This window comes from Myxine glutinosa, chromosome 4, assembly GCF_964187855.1.
Source record: "Myxine glutinosa chromosome 4, kmMyxGlut1.1, whole genome shotgun sequence".
Lineage (NCBI taxonomy): Eukaryota > Metazoa > Chordata > Myxini > Myxiniformes > Myxinidae > Myxine > Myxine glutinosa.
The window spans coordinates 118,244,018-118,268,537 of record NC_136264.1 but is presented as its reverse complement, the minus strand read 5'-3'; the positions used below and the strand labels follow the sequence as shown (position 1 = coordinate 118,268,537).

Genomic DNA, 24,520 nt, shown 5'->3' with positions numbered 1-24,520 from the left:
AAATACAGGCCAAAGCAACGGGACGAGAAGAATGATCGAAATCCAGGACACAGTCTGTATATGTAGGAATGCGAGCATTGTGGGTAGCTGCGGGAGGGGTGAACACCATGGACATTTTTTGTGGGGGATGTTAGCGGATGATGCCGTATTGAGCCTATCTGCTAATTTCAATAATAGATTTAATGAAGCATTTGCATTCTATAATTTGCGGGGTTTAAATGTTTACGCAGCTGATGGAACATCCCTCAAAGCATTTTCATTGTGTAAGATCTCTGATGATGTTTTACCATAAATTGCAAACCGTTATAGATTTAATGAGTCACGTTTGCATTCTATAATTCGCGGAGTTGACTCGTTTACACATCTAGTGGGATATCCCGCGAAGCTCGCTTATTCGCGGCTGCGGATAAAAACACGGCTAAAATTTGCGGCTGCGGCTGCGAACGCCATGAAAACGCAAAGCACATGGCAGTGAATGTATAAGCGGGTCATGCTCGCGGCTCATAGATGATGTTTTTTTGGCTATGTCAAGCCGTTTTATGCATGGCTGGTGAAATGTAGATTTTATAAATACAGTATGTATGTCAAGCCAATGGCTTGTGAAATTTTTTTTGCGCCCCTGCAAAACATAGAAATCACGGAACACGGCCGCGAATGGGGGAAGGAGGAGAAAAAAGAAAAAAAAACAAAAAAAAAACGAGATTTCGTGGAACACGGCCACGCATAGAAAGAGAACCACAAATTCGCAGGACACTTTTCCACGAATAGAGAAACGTCGCATGTTATCATGAATTATGAATATGATTTATTACGAATTTTATGAATTATATCATGCATACAGCGGAACCTCGAATAGCGGGGTCCGATTGTACATAGTTTTTCGCCCTATCTTTCAATTAAAAAAACTAGGCCTATGTTGTTGACCTTTTAACCTCAAAAATAATTGGTGATTGAATTCAGTGACCTTATATGCAAATCTTGTTAAAATGTCATGTCAATCAGATGAAAACGGAAGATTTTTGAAATCCAACCTAAGTTGTTGAGCTTTGGCCTATGTTGCCCTTTTCGCATATATTTACCTAAAAAAACAAATTGGTATTTGAATTCAATGACCAAATGTGCAAATACTCTATCATGCCCCTAACTGCAGTACAGGCAGCCACATTTTCTTGCTTGGCTGAAACAGCTGACTGCAGACTATAGATCTTCCTATATAATTCAGTTACTTCACCAATGTTTTGGGGATCTCAAACATGGTCAAATACCCACCCTGCGTTCGAATCGATGGAACCGGTTGCCCCATTGTGGTGCTGTTAAAGCAAACGACGGTTGGTGCGATGCACACAACAGGAGATGTCTTCTTCCCAGGAGTGATGGAGGCAACAGAGGACGCAGCGGTCACCCGAAGAGCTGATGGTTGGGATATTGGGGCTGTGGGGGTCACAGTCGCAGGTGGTGGAACGTCATATTTCTGGATCTGTAGCAGGTAAGAATCAGCCACAGGCACAGCACTCCAGCTAACCTCCAGCGTGTTGGTGCTAGCACGTACCAACTGCACCCTGCCTGGTGCTACTGGCTTTTCTGTTAGGGGATTTGCAAAAGCAAAGAAAACCTTAATGGCGAGCCAAAGATAAACTACTCAGAGGTACTGAAACATTTTTCATGATGCACACATACCTGTTTCCAAGTACCAGAGATCTTTGCAGCAGACCTGGTTGTTCCACGCTTTTCGATAACCATCCCGGCCACTCCAGATGTAGAGACGTGTGTGGATTGCGACGGCACAATGGCCGGCCCTTGCTCGAGGAACACTGTCCTCGAACAGCTCCATAGACAGAGACTCCCATGTATATGTGTCTGTGCATTCAGGTGAATAACAAAAGTCAGTTTTGAAAAGAAAAGAAAAAAACATTAAATAATTCTCATCAGAACACGAAGGCTCAAACTATGCTCTTGTTCAATTTATGATGCAATACTCACCGAGGTTTAAACAGGCTAGTGTATTTGTGCACTTCCATTCTTTCTCATGTGTCGCCATGCGTATGTCATCCACGACGAGAGGAACCCAGCCACCAAACACGTACATGCTGACATGAACCAGACAAATAGAGGAAGATAGGTGAGGAAAAAAAAATGGCATGTGAGGGAGTCTTACACCAGTTTGAATGTGATGCAAAATGTGCATAAACATAAATTATGATTTTTTTTCTGAATACAAAAGTAGCACGACAGCAGTATTAACCGCCACAATTGCATTATCCAGATAAGTCTCCAATTGCTAGGCAGAACGAGTGACAGGAATAAGGGTGGATGTTCTATTTCCAGATGACATCATGTTAAATTTCACTGAAATGCAGAGCAGTCTTCAGTGCCCATTTCAGCAGGAAAATGCACCAAAGCCCAGTGCGGTGTTTGTGTTGATCATCTAGTTGGTCTTGCATCACAGACCATCCTTTTATTAGATAAGCAAAGGAAAAGGGAGGGGGCGGAGTAAAATATTATACTTATTAGCCCGTCCCCCATGCAGCAGAAGACGGGGTTTTGCAATCACTTATGTGCGTCTGTCTGGGCCATTACATTTTTACCATTTGAGCTTTTGTCATCAAATTTTCAAGAGATCTTTATTGTGAGAATATGAATATCAACAAGAGAATGTTAAGAGAACTTTATTGTGAGAATGAAATCTCCTGCAATTAAATCTCCTGTGTCTATCACATTGCCATCACAGACAGGTCAGTTGTCTCTCCGTCCTCTTCCACATCCTTTCTGGTCCTACATTCTCACACTATCCGTGCTTCATCATCCCAGCCCCTCAGGTTTCTGGAGGGCGTACATGGTCCACAATCCCCTTCTAGTGAAACTCCACAAATGCAGAGTCACTTCTCACCTTCACTCATTTGTTCGTCTTTTTTTTCCCACCTGTGGAACCAACTTCCATATTCTCTTCAATCACATTCTTCCCTCCAGAACTTCAAGATAGCTGTTCACCACCATCTCAGATCACCCCCCATCCAAAATCATTATCTTTTCTACCCTCATTAAACCACTTCTCTGCCCCCAAATTTTCAGTTTTTCCTTCCTGAGAGTTTGCTCCTATATCCATCTTACACACCCATTGCATTCTCCCCGACCGCTCATCCTTACACTCATCCCTTATTGTGAGTCTCCATAGATTTTGTCCCTCGACCCTGCTGTTGGCATTACCCCCCTCTCTTTCTGCTGTTTCTTTTGTTCTGTTGCGTCCTGATCCATTCTGTGCTCTAGATCTTCCATGAACCCGGACTCTGTATTCTGTTACGTGGTCCCCTCGGTGACTACCTGGTCTCGGTGACCCCCGGACCGTGAGAGGACCTTCGCCAGAAAGTAGTATTATATAGATGCGCTTTCGCAACGCAATCCCTATGAATTCCACCCACGAGACACTGATGTTCAAGAATATATTTCCCAATGGTACTGATACCATACAATTTCCAATGACACAACCACGGAGATTTTCCCCGAGCAATCAACAATACACCACCATCAACAATCTTTCAATGACAATCAATTCCCTATGAATAAGATGGCCATCCTATATACGTGTGTCCCGGTGAGTACTCACGACACCCTTATGGTCTCGGTCCCGCACAATGTCTCTGGGCCCCTCCTGACCAAGATGATAGTCGGCGTCGCCGCACTCGGGCGGTTGAACGAACCCCGGGTGGACGTCTCCACCGGGCAGGTATCGTACCAGGCCCCGCGGCTGCAGCCTCTCGTGGCTACGCGGAGCGGGCGCGGTAAAGCAAGCCAAAAGCCCCACGCCACTTGCCAGGCGTGCTAGGCCCCAACCTGCGACTCATACGCGTCTTTTTAGACGGGGCCGCGAACGGTACCAGACGCGGGGTCGATGCACGGCCCCACGTCAACTTGACGTCTCCACCGGGTCGGTATCGTACCAAGCCCCGCACTCCTCTCGCCAGACGGGCTTCGGAACGCCGCTTTGGCACGCAGCGCAAGGTCGAGGCCACCTTTCGTCCGAGCGGGGCGAGGAAGAACAAGAAGAATACTCGTCCTTTTTTCCTCGTGTCGTTTCCTCTTCCGTTTCCGGTCACTTCCGTTTCCGGCCACTGGTTCAGAAGGGCTCCTGACCCTCCAATCACAACAACCCTTAATATACTACACACGGATAAGCAAAGATCTGAATATTAATTCACATAGATATGTAACACTCCCCCCCTTCAAGAAAGAAAGTTTGACCCCAGCGAAAACTTTCGTTGCCGGCCAACTTGGATAAATAAACCAGATAACTCAACCCCCAAATCCTCAGTTCCCCTGGGCAACAATTATCCCAACTCAAAAATAAAGCAACAAACTCTCACAAAACCCCCAGATTACTCCCTCTAGACTAAACACCAGCAACGACATTGTCCCTGCCAAATCAAACTCCCTCTCATGACCCTCTGACTTTGACCGTCAGCTTCTTGTGAATGAAGGTTAAGGGGTTGATCAAAGATCCAAAGTTACGCAACTCGATAGCACTTTTTCCGGGAGGCCAAGCCGAGTATTCACTACATGGATGCCTTTAGGAACGTGAAGTTCACGGTTAGTCCGTGCAGGAAAGTTCTCTACATGGGCGCCTTGAGGAACGGCGTTCACGGTTAATCCGTGTAGGAATCTTGGCTCAGCGGCTCCGCCGCATTCAGTGCTTCAACTTCTCAGAACTTCCCTAATAATTATGGTGGGACCCCTTGTCCCTGTAGTCCCACGAATAGCGGTCTCCTTCTCGGCCACTACTTTGCCAATCCTTCCTTCGGGAGCTGCCGTAACTCAGGGAGCCTCCATAATAATATTGATTGCGGCCACCACCAAAACTACCGCCCAGTTGTCCTCTCCTGTAGACCTCTCGACGCCTACGAAATGCCTTCCCTACTGTTATGGTCCGACCCTCCAAATCCTTGCCATTCCAATTCTTCTCTGCCTCTCTGGCGTCTTTGGTGCTGGCAAACGTGACAAAGCCGAACCCTCTGGACTGTTGCGTTTCCCAGTCTCTTACCAACCGCACGTCCACCAGCGGCCCATATCTGTTGAAGACAGAGGTCAGAACTTCTTCTTCTGTTTTGAAGTTCAGTCCCCCTACAAATAACTTGGCACTTTTGTCGCCATCCCGAGCTGGTGTGGTGTTATTTTCCCTGCTGGGCTCCTGACCAACCCTCAGGTTACCATAAACTTGACCCCCGGCCAAATCATTCCCGATAACCACCGATACACCCTCTACAGGAAGCGTGGCTTGTAAACCGACGGTGACCGGTCCTGACACCAAATCGGACTCCAAATGGATGACATGAAGGGGAGCACTAACACCGCCCCCAATCCCCTGTAAACGAACACTATCCCCCGTTGCCGTCTCCTCGGACCATGGCAAAATGCCTTCAAGCATTAAAGATTGATGTGCCCCTGTGTCCCTCAATATCCTAACCGGTTTCCGGTTAGTCGAGGCTCCATCCCGTGACACAAACCCCTCTGAAATAAATGGTTGGTAACCCTTTTGATGGCGATTTCTTACGCTAGCCATCGCATTCGGAGTGGTAATAGTCGGACTCCGCTCTGGGTTGTCCCTTTTCATGAGGTAACAACTGGACATCAAGTGTCCAGGTTTCTTGCAAAACGCGCAAGTAGGCCCGGAGGAAAAACTCGTGGTCTGCCTCGGGCCCCCTGAAAAATAAGTTGGTCTTGGGCCCACAGCCCTCTGACTTCGAACAGGTGGGGTATCCGCGTTGTCCCCCTCATCCTCTCGAGGCCGCCGCCATGTATTGTCGTTCTCCGCACCTGCTGTTCCCCACCTCCCCTGCGGAGATCTAGGCGAGGAGGTAGGTTCATGGACCCCTATTCGGTGGGTTAAGGCATAATCATCTGCCATGGTGGCTGCGTCCCACAACTTTGGTACTTTCTTTTCCTGCAGGTACACTTTGATGTCCTCGTGGACACACTGCTGGAATTCCTCCACCAGGATCAAGTCCCGCAATGTTTCGAAGTCTTTCCCGACTCCTTTTGACTCACACCACCGATCGAACATGTTTTCTTTCACTCTGGCAAACTCCACATGGGTCTCACTCTCCCTCTTCCTGGCATTCCTGAATTTTTGCCTGTAAGCTTCCGGAACCAACTCATAGGCCTTGAGGATGTGCTTCTTCAGTACCTCATAATCTGCACATTGGTCCATTGGTAGCGCCGAATAAATTTCCTGAGCTTTCCCCACCAGCACACTTTGCACGAGTATGGTCCAGGCCTCCTCTGGCCAGTTTAATTGTCGAGCCACTTTCTCAAAGTGTGGGAAAAATTTCGCGACTTCCTTTTCACTGAACGGTGGAACCAGCCTCACATGTCTGCCCACATCCCAGGTTCTCTGGTTAGGTGTCGACCCCGTCAGCAAGGGTGGTGCCTCTCCCCGTTCTCTCATTAACTCCAGCTCCTTGAATTTGATTTCTTGCTGAAGCTCCATGTCACGTTCCTTTAATTCCCTTTCCGCTTTTCTCTCCTCTGCTTTTCTCCCTTCTAACCTTTCCTGGAGTTCTCGTTCCACTCTCCTTTCCTCTGCTTGTTTCTCTTCTCTCCTCTCTTCTGCTTTCCTTTCTTCTTCTGCTAACCTTTCCTGGAGTTCTCGTTCCACTCTCCTTTCCTCTGCTTGTTTCTCTTCTCTCCTCTCTTCTGCTTTCCTTTCTTCTTCTGCTCTTTCCTTTTCTGCTTTCCTTTCTTCTTCTTTTAACCTTTCCTGGAGTTCTCGTTCCACTCTCCTTTCCTCTGCTTGTTTCTCTTCTCTCCTCTCTTCTGCTTTCCTTTCTTCTTCTGCTCTTTCCTTTTCTGCTTTCCTTTCTTCTTCTTTTAACCTTTCCTGGAGTTCTCGTTCCACTCTCCTTTCCTCTGCTTGTTTCTCTTCCCTCCTCTCTTCTGCTTTCCTTTCTTCTTCTTTGATCCGTTCCTGGCTCCGTAATTGCAACTCCAGTTTCCGGAGCTCCACGTCTTCTGGTTCTTCGGGTAGCCACTCCCAGGCTAACTCGTCCCATGTTCCTAATCCCACCATAGATTGTATCACCGTGGCCTGCAACTCTGCCTTCCTCAAATTAGTTCGGACCTCCAAGTTAAAATGTTTGGCCAATTTCAAGAGGTCCGACTTTAGCAACGCTCGGAACTGTGCCTCACTCGGGGTTACCCCAAAGTTCTGTGCCACAAACGCCATGGTGCCTATCGTTAACACCTGTTAACCTTCACCCAAGACTTTAGCCCAATTTCTCAAAAATATTTTACCAATTAATAATTAATTAATTAATTTTAATTAATAAAAAATTCTTATTTTATTATTTTATACAATTTTAAATCCCGGACGTAGACCCAATTGCGAATCGTAATTTGGACGAGCCCCCAATTCTGTTACGTGGTCCCCTCGGTGACTACCTGGTCTCGGTGACCCCCAGACCGTGAGAGGACCTTCGCCAGAAAGTAGTATTATATAGATGCGCTTTCGCAACGCAATCCCTATGAATTCCACCCACGAGACACTGATGTTCAAGAATATATTTCCCAATGGTACTGATACCATACAATTTCCAATGACACAACCACGGAGATTTTCCCCGAGCAATCAACAATACACCACCATCAACAATCTTTCAATGACAATCAATTCCCTATGAATAAGATGGCCATCCTATATACGTGTGTCCCGGTGAGTACTCACGACACCCTTATGGTCTCGGTCCCGCACAATGTCTCTGGGCCCCTCCTGACCAAGATGATAGTCGGCGTCGCCGCACTCGGGCGGTTGAACGAACCCCGGGTGGACGTCTCCACCGGGCAGGTATCGTACCAGGCCCCGCGGCTGCAGCCTCTCGTGGCTACGCGGAGCGGGCGCGGTAAAGCAAGCTAAAAGCCCCACGCCACTTGCCAGGCGTGCTAGGCCCCAACCTGCGACTCATACGCGTCTTTTTAGACGGGGCCGCGAACGGTACCAGACGCGGGGTCGATGCACGGCCCCACGTCAACTTGACGTCTCCACCGGGTCGGTATCGTACCAGGCCCCGCACTCCTCTCGCCAGACGGGCTTCGGAACGCCGCTTTGGCACGCAGCGCAAGGTCGAGGCCACCTTTCGTCCGAGTGGGGCGAGGAAGAACAAGAAGAATACTCGTCCTTTTTTCCTCGTGTCGTTTCCTCTTCCGTTTCCGGTCACTTCCGTTTCCGGCCACTGGTTCAGAAGGGCTCCTGACCCTCCAATCACAACAACCCTTAATATACTACACACGGATAAGCAAAGATCTGAATATTAATTCACATAGATATGTAACAATACATACAAACAAACAAAAAAGGACTGGTACTTTTGCCAAATGACCAAGAGGAACAGTTACGGATTATTTAACTGTCACAGAACCCTTGTGATATTTAAAGGTATGAATACATCCTAGTCTCAAAAAATTGCATTCATGGAAAGTGTATCCACAAGTCACGTGCTTGGATACAGACAGGTGTAAACTTAACATTTGCGCGTGAGCCATTTTTATTTCCCATACTTGTTTCCAATGACTGTAGCAGAATGCAAGCTGCGAGGTAGAGGAGGCACACCACTCAGCACTGGATTCGTCCAGGTAAAGGTATCTGAGAAAACATACAGCATAAAGGAGAAGGAAATGGAGCCAGGGAGGAAATTATAGATTTCCAATATTTATAGTGAGTGTCTTGTGAAGCTTTATTGCTTTGTCTTTGTTTTGATGATATAGTGATATCCTCCATCCTCCATCCTCCTGCACCCTCTCTCTCCACTGTATATTGCCCCTCTTTTTAGATAAACCAAAATGACATTTTTCTTACAAAATTCATCGTTTTTTGTATTTATTGGATTATGCTTTACAGGTAATGAAAAATGCGAATTATGTTTTCAACATAATCATTCATCCAAATCCTTTATAACACTACATCAACAGTGAAAGGAGAGTGCAGAACTCTTGGCCATTTGCTGCTCAAATAAATTCACAAAATGTAATTTATTAGCCAAATTCTCCAATTAATAAAGTTGTGGGCATGGTGGTATAAAGAATTGTTAAAAAGGCTGAGGATCATATGGCTGGTCAAAAGAGCAAAATTTAATAGGATGTTAGAAAAGAGGGGGATGGAGAGTATTGGAGTAAAATGGGATTACCAAATTACGTGTATTTTAAAAAAAAAAAAAAATTTTTAAAGAAAAAGAAAAAAAAGCATGTACATAAAAGATCATGCGTTACTTTGCTGGATCATCCCACTGCTACGCATCACAGAGCCCGAACCACATCTCTCCACCGTTCACTATCTCGGAAAAGATTTTGTGCTGTCGATTACAAAGTCCCACAATGTTGTCCTCCATTACCTTACACAGTCTGATCCATAAATACAAGAGCGTGTTGAAAAGTAATGCCTCCTATTACTTTTCTCCAAAAACGGAAAGATATTCAAATGAAACAAAGAGCAGACATCACATTAGTTCTTCCCGCCACTGGATGCGAATTTTCGTGACTCTGACACAAGATGTGTCAGTTAGTTTGTTAAGATGGTGGAGGGTAGCACCATGCTGTCAGTGCTGGTTGTCAGCAGGACATGCAGTTCTATTGTGCTGGCATCAAAAACTACTTGAACATTGGCAAAAATGTGTGGAAGAATAATAATGATTGCCAAAAGTATAGTTTCATTCAAATATCTTTACATGTTTTTGAGAAAAAGAATAAATAGGAGGCATTACTTTTCAACACGCCCTCGTATGTTAAACAATCCCGGTGAGAGAACACATTCTTGCCTTACTCCTGTCTTTGTTTCAAAACACTCCCCCAACATTTCGTCACACATTATGGTGCGATATATACACCCTTTCATATATCTTCTTCAGTACTCTTAATAAACAAGGGATTTTCATGCTCGCACTTATTTTCTAAAACCTAAGAGTGAAAATGTGGTCAACAGTTGACATTCCTTTTTCAACATCAGCAAGCTGTTCACTCATTTTATTCGCTATCATCGGCTTTATCGGGTTTAGCAAAACACTCAATAATATTTTGCCTGGAGCAGACAATAAGCTTTTTCCACGATATTTGCATTCTTATCTACTTCCTTTGGTTTTATATATTGGTACTTTAATAGCTTTTCTAATATTCCGGTACCTCCTCTTTCTGCCATATATCATTAATCATTTTGTCATGATCATAACCATAGACTCTCGTTCTTTGATTGTTTTACGGTCAGCGCAAATGGCTTGCGTGTCACGATGAGACTTGATGACAGAGTTGCAACACATGGCTCTCAAGGAAGCAAGGCAAATGCTACAAGGCCTTCATCCGCATTGCTTTGTTGTCTTTACCTGTTCGGGTCCTCCAGATGGCTCCAATGCTCTATTTGATTACCAATTCTGACTACTTTTCCACTTTTCATTTAATTAATTGCCATTTCTACTTATTTTCTGTTTATTTGGGGGCTGTCTCCTGTGGAACAAATTTAACATTCATTGATCTGGGTTAATACTTGTTGGTTGTAATCTCCATTTGCGGGTTTCAGAATTTGGAACGGAGTCCTCCATGGATTTGAAGTATCCACTTCCATTTCGATAGAGGATCACGTTTCTAGTACCAAGTGGTGAAGTTTTGGTGTTCTGAGAGTTCTTTTCAGGGTTGTCACTGAGCCCTGGACAGCCTCCAATTGTAACTCACTTGTAGTAATATTCCCAGGATCGTTTTAAGATCTCAGTGAGGTTCTTCTTTATGACTCCCATTGCTCTAACTGCTATCAATGGCACAATGTCGGCACTCTTCAGCTTCCAGGTTCTCTCAATTTAGTTTTTCAGAACATGGTACTGGGATTATTTTTTCTAATTTTCGTGTTATTCAGACAAAAGGTTGCTGGATACTGACACCTCCATAAGGAATGTAGTCCTTTCCTTTTTGTATCTGAGTACTATGTCATGGTCATAATGTTTTGTTTTCTATGTTCATTCTAGATGGGATAATCAGGTTGTACGTGATCATCATGTCCTCATTTTCAACCATCGCTTTTGGTTCGTGCTTCCATTATTTTTCTGAGACCGGGATAATAAAGTTTTTGCGGATGTGCCAGCGGATTACTTTGCATGCATTGCTGTGCCTTTGTGTGTTCAGGTGTTCTGACATGAGAGAAGATGACTCGTGCTTTCTGTTTCTACTTTGCAGAACCCTCCGATTGATTCAATCCTGCCATCCCCTTAAGGGTGTAGTACTGGTGAAAAATTGAGAAAACTACATAGGTACCTTTGAGAGGCCTTTACACAAAAACAAAGTCAAGTTAATATCTAATTTTCAGTTTTTCTTGAAAGATATAATCTTGGCTTTAACTCAGACCAGTTTCAACGCTTCTTTGTCATATTACATGCATATAATTTGCATAAATTAGACCGTCAATAAAAAACAAGGAAAAACAAAGAACACATTTCTACTTCTATCTTCTATGTCACCTATCATTCTTTTCACACAAAACTTGGTACATGTATTATACATGTGTTACTCTACTACCTGATGAGAGGATTTTGTGAAATTATGTCAAATGTTCACTAATTAGCTAATTATGCCAATTACCAGATAAAACTTGGTTGTCCTTCAATAAATCCACAGTAGCAAAAGCCTTCATCATTTTAAAGGAAGTGATATTCTGAATATCCTGTCCAAATTTCAGCCCAAATGAATGATGCATTTCCCAAGTTATAACAAATTTCATGCAAAATATTATATTGAATTGAATTGAAATTTGAATTTTTCAATAATTAGGGGTACTTCTATGACCTCTAATAGCATGATTCTTGTTTATACGACTATAAGGAAACTGTTCAGCTAAAAAAAAAAAAATCAAAAAAAAAAATCACCTGTTCACCAGTACTACACCCTTAAAGCAATTGGTATAGTACTGTATATATGCTTCAAAATAGTTTATACATCCTTCTCTTTCTTTTCTTGTTTCACTTTTTAAAACTTTCCCATTTTCATCCTTCAGACCAGGTGCATTATCAACCAACTTTTTAGAGCATTTCCTTAAGAATTGTATAGCTTCAAGCATTATTATACTTTCATTTCCTCGACTTGTCTCTTCAATTTAGTTTCCTTTGTTGTCCCAAAATTGTTTCGATCTTCTTTGCAATTTTTGCAAAATCTTTGCAAATCTTTGCAAAAGACTGACCAATATAAGTAGGAATTCACTTTTCTTTCTGTTTTTAATTTGTCTCTCACTACTTGTACTATAGTCTTCCACTTTTAACCTTAGTGTGTCACTTAGCCACAGTTTGTTTTCCCTTTTTCTATACCATATGACTTCTTTTAAAATATAATATACAGCTTTCTTGAAAATTTTCCCAATTTATTTGGATAGTATTGTCTTCATGACCTATATTCAAGTGGTTCAAATTTCCCACCAATTAAAAAAGTTATAATAATGGATTACAAGTGCAGGTGAGTTGTACATGCGCAAAATGAGAAATTGACAAACCAATGTTTAAACCTCGTATGCCTAACCCTTAATGCACACAATGGAGACTGACCCATTCTTTTTTTAAAGGCCATTTCCCCTGCGAGAGCGGGGGTTAGCCTTGTGGGCCCCATGACAATCATCATGGTTCCCTTTTTGAGGCAATGTTTTTATGGCCGGATGCCCTTCCTGACACCAACCCTTTAGTCGCCTCTTACGACACACAGGGATACGGTGTACCTATTCTAAACTGGGGCACACACAATGGAGACTGACCAATATATGCAAAAATAAAAAGTGGTTAATATGTTGGAGCAGTGGGACACGCCGTACCGATATTGAGAGACCAAAGATCTCCGAGGCGACAACCGCTCATGCCACCATATATGATGAGCCTGGGGTGTAGGCCACCGGGTTGTGTGTGTGTCACAGCAGTGTGCGACTCCCGAGGAGGAGGTACACCACCTCGCGTCTCTGGGATTTCCCAGGCTAGCCCAGATGAACCCGGGTTCAGATCCAACACATAAAGGTCATTGAGGTAGCTTGGGTGATACAAGGAAAAAGAAGAGTCATAAAGATAACTCTTGGTTAGAATGTCGACAGTGATGAATGAAAAGGAAAAAGCCAACCTCAATGCCTTGTACTTTTTTCTAAGTTGGCATGGCATCTTACAGTAGGCTGTCCTTATCAGGTTATGCTAAAGGAGTCGTCTAATCTGCGAGCACAAACTTGTGGATGTTAAACATTCTACAGTATGTATTGGAAGAAGATAGCATTGTGAGGTCAGGCTTGGGGTCAACTATGTAAACAATAACATCAACTCGAAGAAATGAAGTAGAATTGTAAATTTCAATTCATATTGACCCCCAAATATGCCAAAGACCAAAATCACTGAAAATGTACATTTTCTCACCACCACAAATACTCTATTCAACTATTTTGGTTGTTTCATATTTATTTTGCAAATCTCCGGGTTAGGTCCAAAAGCATTCATAAAGGAATGATGTAAAAAAAACAATAATGCCAGAACGTGGGAGGCTGTTGTGAATCGATTTATTCTATCAGGGCTGAGGTCAATTACTATTGCCGAGGAAAGCAAAATGCAGTTTTTATCATAATTCATCCAAAGTCTGGCACTGGGACTCCTGGCAAATTTAAACTTGCCTTCTGCTTACTGTGGTCACGTTCTGCTGTACTCACTTAATGACGTGAAAAGATAATCTCAAGTCTGAAAAAGAGGCTACAGATATCACCCATCCTCCCCACATCACAAAACTGTTAATAAGCAGAATGAAGGCATTGCTACTATTCATTTCCAGGTGAATGAATACACATTGCAATAAACACAAGAAGGAGCAATCAGAGATTGCAAACCCTCGCCAGGATGTATTTTCAGTGGTTTTTAAGGCTTTTGTATAACACAAATATGGCGGCCGAACCACGTGACTGATGACGTCATCATTATTTTATTTTTTAAACTAATTTATTTCGAGATTATGCTCAAGAAATTTCACCTTGATCGGATGAAGTTTTGTACTTGTCAAATTATGACGTCATAATGGAAGCACTGATGACATCATCATTAACATTTTATTCCCCATGGAGAGTTCTTTACAATGAGCCATGTCTCAATTTTTTCTATTCAGCGCTTTCATAGATATAGAGGTGCAAAGTTTTTCAGTTTTTCCAAGATGGCGGCCGAACCACGTGACCGATGACATCATCATTATTATTTTTTCTCCACCAGTTTATGCCGACATGGCACTCAAGAAATTGCATCTTGATTGGATGAAGTTTTGTACTTGTCGAATTATCGAATTACGACGTCATAATGGAGGCCTTGGGCCTAGAGAGTTAAAAATTGGGCACAGTCTATTCCAGGGCAAGGCAAATATGTGGGTAAAGTATGGCGATGCTATGTGCAACAATGTAGACGTAGTACTGCGCACAAATAAACAGACAGACAGACAAACAAAGACAGACAAACAAATGGACTCAAATGCAATACCCTCTCCTCAGGCGAGGGCTAAAAATTATGGAAATCGGAAAAGAAAGCACTTTCCCCCTGGATGCTCCTAGAATACAAAAAAAAATAAAGGAAATCGAAAAAAAACAAAAAACATTTCCCCCCTGGATGCCCCCAGAACTGTTTTGTGTACCACAGACAGGTTAATGTGTGGCAGGCATTTTCTACTGGTCAGGATGCATACAGCAATATCTGGTGTGGCACTTGTTTCCTGGTACCCCACTACAGTAAAGAAGTCTGATCTCAATATATATCTGTGTCCTATGCTGTATCCACACACTATTATATACTGAGTCTACCTAATTTAATTCAGTATCCTAACCAATCGATTTAGAACGAGTCAAATTTGACACAACACTTCCCATTACGGTGTAGTTTTTTTTTTAACATGCAGGGTCCATGTCGCCATCAAACACCCAAAGACGAACAGTTGTCAAATATCTTTGGGATCAGTCACATTCAAGTGTTTCATTGCTACATCTCCACATGTATATATACAATGTGTAGATGCCTCTCTATACATATGACTATTTCACTATCGTCATATCTGTTCAGGTTCACCAAATAAAGCTCAACTATTCTTCAGGACAAGAGATCATAATCATCTATATATTAAAGTAGCGGCAGTTTTCTATCCGTCTGTTTCTCTCTTTCCACCCATTGGTTGAACAGCTGGCCTGACTCCACCCATAACGACATAATTAATAGGAACGCTGAGTCGCTGACTCCACCCACCGGCATTTTGATTTCCTCCGCCACCAAAGGTGGATGAAGGTTATGTTTTCACCCCTGTCTGTCTGTCCATTTGTGAACAAGATATCTCAAAGTTGTGAACGGATTCGGACGAAATTTGGCAGAGGTAGCATGTGTAGCAGAGAAGTAGCAATTTGGCTACAAGGACGAAATGATTAGATTTTGGTGAAGATCCGGATTCGGATCCGGCTACTATAATTTTTTAAGGGATTCATCACTATTGGGAGATAGGGCAAAAAACGATACACAGCAGGATATCTCGAAAAGTTGTAGACGGATTTGGACGAAACCTGGTGGACCGGTTGGGTGTCTGACAAGGAAAAATAGATTCGATTTTGGTGAAGATCTCAATATGGATTCGGATATGAGAATTATTTAATTTTTTAAGTGATTCTTCACCATGGAGAGATGGGGCTAAGCAAAAACAGCAGGATATCTCAAAAAGTTATGGATGGATTTGGATGAAACTTGTTGGACAGGTTGTGTGTGTGACAAGGAAAAATCGAATCAATTTTGGTGAAGTTCTGGATTCAGCTAGTAGAATTTTTAAAGTGATTCTTCACCATTGAGTGATATGGCCAAAAATGATATGTAGCAGGACATCTCAAAACGTTGTGGACGGATTTGTACGAAACTTAGTGGACAGGTTGTGTTTGTGACAAGGACTAATCGTTTCGATTTTGGTGAAGATCTGAATATGGATTTGGCTACAATAATTATTTAATTTTTAAGTGATTCTTCACCATAAGAAAGATCGGTTGAAAAGGGATATACGGACAACTTCCTCCATGGTGGTCTCGTATAACATGATATTTTTTTAAAGGTTATGGACGAGTTATGAATAAACTTGGTGGACAGGTTGGTTAGGTGACAAGAACAAGCAGATTAGATTTTGGTTGGAGTATATTTTCGTCCTCCCATAGTAGTTTATCGAGGACATTTGCATTTTGAGTGTATAATAAGTTTTATTGACACCAAGTGAACAAAACAGTAAAACTCATGAGAGTGTCTTTCACGTGTCTGGCCGTGCAGAAATTCCTTGAGAGGCTCTGCCCCTCCCCTCTGTCCCCGCCCTATTGGTTAGAGGGAAACCACACGTTATTTTGGACATTTCTAAGTGCAGATCCTTGTGTGGCCTGAGGCTGGATCAAGACATTACTCTTTGAAAAACGAGCAATTAGACAGAGCTGCAAGATACAGTTAGGGTTACGTAAGACAATATAGGAACATGTGCAGTGTTTGACTTTGCTGACTAAGATATCTTGGCACTTTTGCTCCAAGATTGGGTATCCTCTGAGTACAACAACAAACAACAGGCATTTTAAGGCCATTATCCCTGCAAGAGTGGGGATGTAGGGATTGTTATGTGATGGCAATACTGTTAGCTACTCTCTGGCAATACTGTTAGCTAAACCAACATCATCCCTATCTTGTTTAGGACCTTTTTTAGACTGTAGTTTGTCATCCCTACATTGCCTTTATAATTTAGCAGAATTTTTTTTATTCACTTGTGTAAACTAGAATGGCACTCAGTAGAGCGCATACCTCCGCCAGACTGAAGAGTTTACGTTTTATATCCCACTGATAGGCTGCGAATCTGGATTCGGATCTTCACCAAAATCGAATCGATTCGTGCTTTTTACACACCCAACCTGGCTACCAAGTTCGTCCAAATCCGTCCATATTTTTTGATCTATCATGTTATATATTGTGTTTAGCCCTATCACTCAATAATGAAGAATCACTTAAAAAGTTATTGGATCTGGATCTTCACCAAAATCAAATGAAATCTTCCTCGTCATACACACAACCTCTCCGAATCCGTCCAAAATTTTTGAGATATTGTCCTTACAGATAAACATAAGGGTGAAAACATAACCTCCATCCACCTTTGGTGGCAGAGATATTTAAAGAAGCAATAAAAGTAAGAAAGAGGAACGCAATTAAGTAGAAAAAGAAAGAATAAAGTGGTCGACAAACTTGGGATAAAAGGGAAAACTTTGGGAGGAGATTTAAGAAAAGGAATGGGAGGGGGATTTATGGCAGATATAAAGAGGAAGAGGGGGGAGAGAGGATCAAACTTCCTTGATCAAACTCACCAATTTGTGTGTGTATTATGTGCATGGCCCTAAATGACAGTGAATGCAACCCCTCTAACACAAAACACAAGTGCAACATCAAACAAAATATATATATGGTGCAACAAAGAAATTAAATGAACAAATCAAGATAACTGATGGGCATATGCAAACACCTCACCGTGGGATGTTGATCTTGGGATCGTCACTATCGTTAGCAAGACCACCAAACAGGTAGCATTTGCCAGAGACGAGCGAGAAGCTGTGACCGAGGCGCGGGCAAGGCATCGGACCCGATTTTGGTGGCAACACTCTCAACTTCCGCCACTCCCAGCGACTTGCCTGTAGGATTCAGGAGAACAGATAATATGAATGAACAGAAGAGAGGAGAACAAATAATAGCTAAATTGATATCATAAAATCTATTTCCATTAAATTTGCAACAAAAAAAGGCAGTGTGAAATTTGGTCTGAACCAGGAGGGAGGGAGGGAGGGATGGGGGGAAGGTGTGGTTGGGAAAAAAAAAAAACACAGCTGGGCAATGTAATTCAATGAATAAATAACGTACTACCTGCAGTTCATACAGGTCGTTGCTGTACTTGCCATACTCAACCATTCCCCCAAAGACCAGCAAGCGTGTCCCATCACGCACAAAGCCATATGCTGCGCAACCCGGGGGTACATCACCACAAACGGCGGGAATGAACCACTGATTTGTCGCTGTGGGCAAACAAAATGGAACACAAATGTCATGAAGATGCAATCATTCCAAAAGTTTGATGACATTCAACACAATTTCTAAAACAAACAGCATTTTGTCATCAAGAAGCGAAAAATGTTAAGAGGGCAGTTAACTTTATTTGGTTTCAACTGTAGCGTAGTTCAGCATTGTGACATGTGCAGATTTTCAGGAATTAGTTTACAAAACCTGTATATATTTTCTTAAATTCGCAAACATTTGGGAACATATTGTTGCAGTTATGGAAATGGCCCCGGGGTGGACCATTCAAAACATAAAGTGATTCCCTCGTTAGATACTTCATTACCTCCACCACCGAAGGTGGACAGAGGTTATGTTTTCACCCCTGTCTGTTTGTTTGTCTGTCTGTGAACAAGATATCGCAAAAATTTATGGAATGATTCAGACAAAATTTGGTGGACAGGTTGGGTGTGTGACACTGATGAAATGATTCGATGGTTGCTGGTAGCATCATTTTGGTGAAGATCTGGATCCGGATCCAAGCATTGTTTATGATTCTTCACCATTGAGAGATGGGGCCGAAAACTATATACTGGGGAGCATGATATTTCAAAAGGTTGTAGACGACTTGAGAAAACTGGGTGGATGAGTTGGATAGGTGACAAAACCAATCCAAGTTTTTGGTTCAGGTCCGAATCCAGATCCACCCCAGCGGCCAGCAGTGGGATACAAAACATAAACTGTTCAGTCTGGCGGAGGTATGCACTCAACTGAGTACGGTTTTAGTTGGTAAAAGTGCTTAGTCAGGTACCTTCCTCTCGTATCCGGAATGGTGGGGGAAATGTGTGGGTGAGTATTGGCATGTTCCATCCCCATAGCCATAGTAGTTCCCTACATTCTGAAGATCTCCAACTTTCCATCCATCCAACCATCCCAACTTTAGCTTTCCATCCATCCTGATACCTCACCCTTTCCTTCCAAACCTCATGCTTCCCAAAAAGCCTTCACGCCTTACTTCTCGAACCCTGTAACCACCCCCACCCACTCTACCCCCAGGCAAAACTCTACCATCCCTTCACTAGAGTAATTCTTGCAGACTACAGTAATTAGAACTGCAATCACGACAGTTACAGGCAATCCTTACTGAAACATACTGCACTTAAATCACAATAGCATAACCTATAGTAATTCTTAAGTTAACTTAAACTGCCAGAAAGTATGAGAGAACAACTACTTCTAACTATATCATTTTTGTCTGGGCCCTCTTCGTTTAATCCATCCCTTTTGTCCCTAATCCCTTCAAATACTTTTTCCCATCCTATTTTCCCCCTAACCCTAACAACCCTTTCCACACTGACATCACAATTATACCGACACACATTCGAAGCAGACATTAGCGCTGCCAGTGCCATCATCGGGCGAGGCAGTGCATACGTGTTCAACATTACTGTCGAAAACACCAACGCTGGGCTCGTGGAGCATGGCTCGAGCATGCGAACATGGTGGAGCCGACCTGCTGGGCCACAAGCGGGTTAGAGGATTCCTCAAGTGCCTTTGGCATGCCTCTATTCAAGCTCAACAAGAGTTACGCCAAGGTCCCCCGTCGGTGAAGTGATGAGTTGACAAAGTGGAAGACGCAAGGCGGCCATCTTGGATTTTGACGTGGCGACCCAATTTTCAATAGCGTTCTCCCTTATGCGTAGATACACCCACACACCAGATTAGAAGTTAGTACTTCGCTTATTTTTCAAGATATTCCGCTCACAAGGTTCAGACATATATATGGTGGCGGCCATCTTGGATTTTGACGTGGCGACCCAATTTTCAGACCATGTGATACGATATATTTGTGAACGCCCTGGTATACACAAGGCTTGGGGAACATGTGTGTGAAGTGTCCCCTTAATCTATCCAGCCGTTCTGGAGAAGAAATTTTAAAAGGTTTTTAGGTTTAAAAAAATATGGCTGCCAGACGATGTGACCTTTGAGGTTAAAATTACAATCTATATTCCCAAAGTTCAGCAGACCATGTGCATGAAATTTCGCATGGATCTGATCAGCTGTTCTGGAGAAGAGGCTTTAAATTTTTTTTTTATTCAATCCAATATGGCTTCCAATCCATAACAATAATGTCATCAATTTAATTTTGTCATCAAGTTTCTTCATAGATGACCCTCAAAAAATTTCATACTGACTGGAGAAAGTGTTCGACAGATCCAATTACGACGTCGTAATGAAGGCACCGATGAAGTCTGGACTACTGCAATAGCCTCCTCTATGGTTCACCCTCAAAAATCACCAATAAACTCCAATACATTCAGAACTCCGCTGCCCGTCTACTCACTCATTCCCGGACCCGTGACCACATCACCCCCGTCCTTTACAAGCTTCACTGGCTCCCCATCCCCCAGAGAATCCAGTACAAAATCCTCCTCTTGACATACAAAGCCCTCCATAACCTGGCCCCATCCTACCTGGCTGACCTCCTCTCCAGACACACTCCCACCCGCAACCTCCGCTCTGCTGGTACCAACCTCCTGACCCCCTCCATCCGGACCAAATTCAGATCCTGGGGGGACAGGGCCTTCTCCATCGCTGCTCCCACCCTCTGGAACTCACTACCTCACACCATCAGAGACTCCTCCTCACTCACCACATTCAAAACATCACTAAAGACCCACCTGTTCAACGCTGCATTCAACATTCAACCCACAGCATTTAACCCCTGACTATCTCTTCTCCTTCTCCCTCCTTTTGCTTTAAATATTTCCCTATTGATTCTTGTCTTGTCTTTTTGATTCTTGTCTTATATATATGCCGTATATCGCTGCTGTTTGTTTTCTTGATTCTTGTCTTTTTGCAATTGTTGTTTTCATGTATTGTTATGCATTATGTTTTCCACTCTGTCAAAGCGCCTTTGGGCTTCTGGAAAAGCGCTATACAAAATAAATGAATTATTATTATTATTATCATTATCGAATGTTCTTCCCCATCGTGCGTTCCTGACATGCCAAGTTTCAAATATTATTTATGCACTGCTTCCAAAGATGTCCAAAATATTTTCAGGTTTTCCAAGATCATGTACCACGTGATCTATGACGTCATAATTATCATAAAAATTCTACATGATTAGACGCATACTACGATGAAACTTTAGTGTCAACCAGACCAATGCATGCCGAGAAAATGAATTTAAAAGCGAATAAACGTGCAAACGTGTGGCAGAATCACAAGTATAATAACAAACAAAAGAAAAAACATAGGGGCAACACCCCTGGCGCTCACCTGCTAAAATAAAAATAAAAATTTCACAAATAATAAAAAATTTCAAATAAGAGTGGTCGTATCGCTTGGCGCCGGTTATAGAATCATAACTGGGACCCTGAAGATTGCCTGATAAAATTTTGGTGCTTTTATCCGGCATTTCCCCATCCCTTTGAAATTCGGTGCTAAGCTGCCCCACTATAATAATTAATCAGTTTTCATGGATTTGGGTCACTAGTAGCAGTAAATACCCGCTTCTTGTGGGAGCGAAATAGGTGTCAGTGAACGATGCACAATGCCATGTCTGCAGGTGAAAATTACAAGTACCAAGACATAAGAGACAGTGGAGGTTTACGCAGGTTTTCTTTATCAACAAATGTATTTACATACAGAGAATTAGCATCTTTTCGTATGAAGTATAATTTTCACTGGCAATTAACATTACTATAGGGTGTAGTTTCAGACAAATGTAATAGTTATTAAATTATCATCAAAGCGATACAAATGGGGATATACAGTATACTCAAACTTAGATTTTTTTTCAGAAATGGCGTTTTGGCATCGTTTCCCTACCCTCAATACCACCTTCCTCCGGTAGGACTCAGTGGTTAAACGCCTTGCATTATGAGGCACGTATACAGGCAAAAATTGCAAGTCTCCCGGGGTTATGGGGTGGGGGCGGGAGGTGGGGAATGGAGAGGGCCGGGGTTATTTCACCTGACCCAGAGTACTCTGAGCAAGTATGCAGAATCTGAAAATAATTGGCCAACATTCTTTCCATTCTATTGTTACGGATTCGTCACTTCCGTTGTGGTGGTTTTCATCCACTGTAAACATTTTCGATTCCATGTACTATTATTGTTGTCAAAAGGTTTATTGTTTATGAACTGTTTTCAAAAGGTGAAAAAGTTAGTTTTAAATGAAACCGGAACCGGACGACGAAGAAGGAGGAGAAAAAGAAGGCGGAGCGAGTTGAGTCGGACAAGAAGCATAGTCGCTTCGAGGTCTAGAGCGAACGTTGGCGAGCAAGAGTCACGAGTGAACTTTGGGTTTCCCAGGAAAGGGATTCCTGCGACAGAGTTGTTATCGCTGGGACAGATCAACCTGCGTGTCAGGTTTTGCGGTCGATTCCGAAGAGAATCATTGGACTGCCGTTACGTCTCGAGTACGGCCTTCGGCCATTTTGACTTGCGCGCTTTGTGCGTCGAGCAAGGTTTCTTTGCTTCGCTTCAGCCTTTGCGCAGCGCGCAAGGTTTTTCTTTCCTTCACGTCAGCCGCTTTCAGACGTATCTGGTGTGTGTGTGTGCAACGCGGATATACCTGAAGGTAAATCTGAGGTTTGCCGACTGCGAGCTGTGGAACGTCCATACCCGAGGGTGTGATTTCCCAGTCGCCGGGAGGGCACCTTTGGATTTCCCAGTCGCCTGGAGGGCACCTTTGCACAGCTTTGGCAGCCTGTAACTGCCAACTCAACGGGATTCTGGTCTCGATTGGACATTGATCTGTCGATCGCTGGAGCGGATCGACTTTGGCTTGAAGCCGGGGAATAGAGACATTGGGAATCTTCTTCTTTTCGCTCACTTGGACCACAGTGAGTTATATTGTACGAACCTGATGGTACCATCATAGGAATGATATACTATTTGTTGTACAATTGATTACTATTGTTTTTGTACTGTTATTCATGTGTGATCTTAATACAATACCTGTTGGTTTGTAACAATTGGTGTGGCTTCACCATTCATCTTTGACATACAGAATAACACATTTTTCTGCCGTGACTCCTCTCGGGGCTCGGAGGTACACCGTGACCAGGGGGTCGGGGAGGAGCACGTAACACTATAAGGTACATACGTATGCACATACATACATACATACATACATACATACATACATACATACATATAGTCACGTGAAAAAGTAAGTACACCCCATGTAAAGTTTTGACTTTTTCAACATATTTCAACATACAGCTATTTGATCTTCATCTATCTATAATTCCAGTAATCTCTGTGTGTTTGTTTGTACGTTTGTCTGTGACCGCTGTTTCTCGACAACCACGGGTCCGATATACTTTAAACTTGCCAGGTATATTGCTGGGGACCCGAGGATGTGCCTTTTCAAGGTTTCATATTAATCGGACAATTACTTACCGAGCTATGTCCAAAAAACGATTCAACCAATCAGAGAGCAGCGAGCTATCGCGTGTGCCGAACGTGGCGGACACACTCTGCCTCGGATGGCACATTTGAGAGCGTATTCATTTATTTCACGTTTGCAAACTATGTTGGCGCTATGTTGGCGTTAAACTATGTTTTAAAACTAATAAAAACCCCGGGGGGATTGTCACTGTACTCGCAAGCCGTTCGCCGTTCGCTTTGGCGTTGCGAATGGACCAAAACATTTCATGCACCAAACCATTTCATGTAAAGCGTTCGCCGTTCGCTTTGGCGTTGCGAATGAACCAAAACATTTCATGGACCAAACCATTTCATGTAAATAGAGGGGGGGATATAATTTTAGATATAGATATAGTACGGGCATGCCCTAGTTTCAACAATATTGATAGATAAAGGTGATATAATATAACAAATATCATGAAACATTTACATTTTGTAGTCCATTGTATAATTTAAATAAACATAAATGCAAATTTCGCATGTGGAAAAAGTAAGTACACACCATGAAATGTTTTCTTTATCTTTTTAACATATTGTTGCGGATCCCGGGTTCGTCGACGTACGAAAGGGGGTTTAAGCCTTGCTCCCCCTCAAACTCCGGGTCCACGAGGCCGCCAACCACAACTACACTAGTGGTGGACGGATTGCTAAGCAATTCCAGCTGCCGAGCCCGCAGCTAAGCGCGGAAGGGTTAACGGTCTCCACCCGAATACCTTCAGACACACGCAGCTGTGAGAACGGGGACTGAACCCCGGGCGAGTCACGCTGATCCTGGACGCCCGAGCGGTTGTGCGTCGCGTAACTCGTGCCGTTAACACTATTGAACCCGATCGAGCGGTTTTAATTCGGGGCGATGCTAGGTCAATATGGAAAAGACGATGACGGCCAGGTTGGAAACCAAAACACAGTATTTATTCACAGTATTTACAGAACATGGACGAAGCAAAGAATCTTAACAGCCTTACCTAGGTTCCCAGACAAGGGCCCTCATTCATTCAGGGAAGGGAAGGAAGAGGGTAATGCGCATGAAGCGCGGCCACTTCG

General features: G+C 43.1%; 1 protein-coding gene across 5 annotated transcripts in view; it reads right to left on the bottom strand.

The window, feature by feature from the left end:
- Positions 1 to 24,520, bottom strand: part of LOC137425122 (host cell factor 1) — a 148,703-nt gene that overhangs the window by 115,991 nt on the left and 8,192 nt on the right. For 4 of the 5 annotated variants that reach the window (XM_068113233.2, XM_068113235.2, XM_068113236.2 and 1 more), the window contains exons 2-8: positions 17,904 to 18,052; positions 17,514 to 17,674; positions 12,809 to 13,017; positions 8,542 to 8,626; positions 1,981 to 2,087; positions 1,678 to 1,857; positions 1,270 to 1,581 (exon numbers count right to left, since the gene is read on the bottom strand). In XM_068113233.2, the coding sequence (XP_067969334.2) occupies positions 1,270 to 1,581; positions 1,678 to 1,857; positions 1,981 to 2,087; positions 8,542 to 8,626; positions 12,809 to 13,017; positions 17,514 to 17,674; positions 17,904 to 18,052 (1,203 nt within the window). The remainder of the gene's footprint in view (positions 1 to 1,269; positions 1,582 to 1,677; positions 1,858 to 1,980; positions 2,088 to 8,541; positions 8,627 to 12,808; positions 13,018 to 17,513; positions 17,675 to 17,903; positions 18,053 to 24,520) is intronic. The other variant, XM_068113237.2, reaches the window with a different exon arrangement.